A 2,788-nucleotide genomic window follows, 5' to 3' on the forward strand; every position below is an offset into this window, starting at 1 on the left:
TCACCCACGAATAGCCAACAGCAAAGATTAATGCATTTTGATATTTAATATGAGCATTTTTAAATGCAGAAATGGCATCGTCTAAGTTGGTCGAAGTGAATGAATGCGACGTCTTTAATATCGTCCCCGCACACCCACGACTCGTTATAACACAAGCGCGGTACCCGCGCTTGTTCGCGCAATAGGCGAAGCGTGCGACATACGACTCTCGACACCCCCCAGCAAGTCCATGATAAATTAAGACGATTGGAGCGTCTTGTGGAAGATTTGGTTGATGGAGCCAATCCATTGCAAATTCCCCGCCGTCGGATGACTCGACAATTTCTCTTTCAAATGTTTGAGGAATCCCAAATTTGAGTCCAACGTAAAGAGTTTGTAAAGTGCCAGACCCCAAACTTTTTGGGAGTCGAAAAGGTTTTAAAGTAATCCGAGAAGAGATCTCTTCAGTCAGACGAGAGGGGGAAGAAACTATAATTGGAACATCATTTTTCATGTTTGGAATGGACTGAGTCGTTATAAAGATGATTAACGAAACTATAAATTGAGAAAAGCGGAAAAAGAGCAGAGAAAGTAACATATAGATCAGTATAAGTGATTGAATTCTTCGTAAAGAGTCGCGACGAATATAACTGAAAGTGGATAGGATAAGTACTGGGATGATTTTGAAGAGTGTTGTTTTGAAACAGCCATAGTCCATATCCACTTTTTTGACCTTAACGGGGTTTTCGAGTTCTTTTACTTCAAAATATCGAATTAAATAGTTTTATTATTCATTTCGATTAGTTAAATTAATAGTACAACAATTCTTCAAGATAAAAAGAGTACGAAACAATTCTATATCGCTTATTCAAGAATTGTTGTTGTTTTTCTTTTCAATTCACCACTTATAACTATATGTTATTAGTATTTTACTATTAGTTTTGGGTTTACAAAAAACTAAACAAACAGATTGCACTACAATCGAAATTGATTGTCGTATCATGCACTAAAAACAATCACATCTCTTGTGATGGTCACTTAGCGCAGTGGAAGCGCATCTCCCTCCGAAGGAGAAGGCCGCGGGTTCAACCCCCGCAGTGACCGTTTTATTTCCATTTTTTACTAATCAATTAAAAAACTCAAATTAGAAAAATTTTCATTATTTTTTCAGAATCTGATAAAATAATTTATCGCAATATTATAAATATAATAAATAAACCCATAACAATACTATATCTAAAAATAAAAACTTTTATCGCAACGTGAAAAAAATATGAGCAATTCAACTCAAACAAGTCATTTATGAATTACTTTACTAAGAAAGCGACAACAAGCACTGCGATTCCCACAATTGTTGTTGTGTAAATAATTAAAAGTGTTTTGTATTGCATCACTTGATCCCACCATCCGATGATAGTTGGTGTTTTACTCAGTAACACTTGTTTGTTACAGAATGGGTCATAGATTTGGTCAATAGATGAGTCCGAGCATCCATACAATAACGAGTTAATCGTTGATGTTTCTATCAAGTCGAACTTCCTTGTTGCGTTCTTGTTATATTCCCACAAATGATTAAGAAGAAAGTGTTCGCTACACTTGACTGGGCACTTCTGGAAGATGAAAGGAATTCCAATTGTGAAGACACTTTCCTTCGCCTGCGGTGTGACGTGGAAATGGATTTTGAAGGTCCCGATGATCCCCACTTGACTTCTTTTGAACATTACAAATCGATGCGTTCCATTCATCTTGCCTACAAACCCTGTTCGTGCTCTTTCCATTCTTTTGATATCATTTTCAGTGAAGTATGTGACATCAGGGAAACTGTAGACATAATAAATATCGCAGTGTTGGCATGACGCGTTCATGAACACGGGTTGTACGTCAATAGTATAATTAATAAAAGAGTTATTAATAGGTGGAACTATTTGTTGTAACAGTGACCCTTTTGGGTACTTCCTCACAACATGAGGGGTCGACAAGATTTGTCCGTTTTGGTCTGTTTTTCTGAGTCGTGTGAACTTACAGACTTCTTCTTTTGTTTGTACATCAGTGCCACAAGACGTTAAAAATGTTAAAAGTCTTTCATGGTCTTCATTTTTCTTTGGAGTGTTCAATTTGATTTTGTCGGTATACATTTCAGAGACTTCCGAATAGTTCAGCACTTTCGATTGAAAGTCAAAACTCAAGATCGTCTCGACATGAGTTGTTTCAAAAGTGTTATTTGTGATCCCCCATTCACGTTGAGCATATTGGAGTTGTGTCATCATATAATTGAAGAGTTCTTCAATTTTACTTTGACCGTGTAAGTACGTTCTGTTCATCGAGACAAAACTCTCGGTGATGTTATACGTCTCGTCAAAGGAAGGTTCACCTTCAACTTCTATATGATAGAAAGAGTTTTCTTGTATAGAGGAATTCAGAGTTGTGTTAAGAAGAGTCATATGAATCGGATCAAATACACTCCCATCATACTTCCCAAAATGCCCGATTTTTCTCCCTGTTAATTTCAAAAATAAATCCTCACAATATGTCGAGTTCAGACCATCGCCAATAACTGTGAATGTATTCGATTTGATTGCTGGAGAGTACTCTTTAACTCTATAATAATTGTAAGCTACTTGACTCGGGCGTTTCACAGATATCTCGATTTTATCTACCCCTTTCATTATGAGATGACTCGGCATTGGAAATCCACTCCCAAAATGAAAGTACATAAATTGTGATTCAGAAGTCATTTCACCACTTACAGTGTCATACTTCAGATGCATACTAGGCGATGATGGCAATATAGTAATATCTGTTTGATGGT

The 2,788-nt window shown here is 36.7% G+C and overlaps 2 protein-coding genes across 2 annotated transcripts; both read right to left on the reverse strand.

Moving 5' to 3' along the window:
* Nucleotides 1-59: 59 nt before the first annotated feature.
* Nucleotides 60-697, reverse strand: EIN_504210 (hypothetical protein; the record flags this gene model as incomplete). The annotated part of the gene is made up of 2 exons (XM_004257008.1): nucleotides 60-324; nucleotides 390-697. The coding sequence occupies 2 exons, from the start codon at nucleotides 695-697 to the stop codon at nucleotides 60-62; spliced, it is 573 nt and encodes a 190-aa protein (XP_004257056.1).
* A 589-nt stretch (nucleotides 698-1,286) lies between these two features.
* Nucleotides 1,287-2,788, reverse strand: EIN_504220 (hypothetical protein; the record flags this gene model as incomplete). Its single annotated transcript, XM_004257009.1, has 1 exon — nucleotides 1,287-2,788. A coding segment is annotated over one exon (1,502 nt), but the record flags the coding sequence as incomplete, so codon positions are not given.

This window comes from Entamoeba invadens (assembly GCF_000330505.1).
Source record: "Entamoeba invadens IP1 unplaced genomic scaffold scaff_1105074725959, whole genome shotgun sequence".
Classification (NCBI taxonomy): domain Eukaryota; phylum Evosea; order Mastigamoebida; family Endamoebidae; genus Entamoeba; species Entamoeba invadens.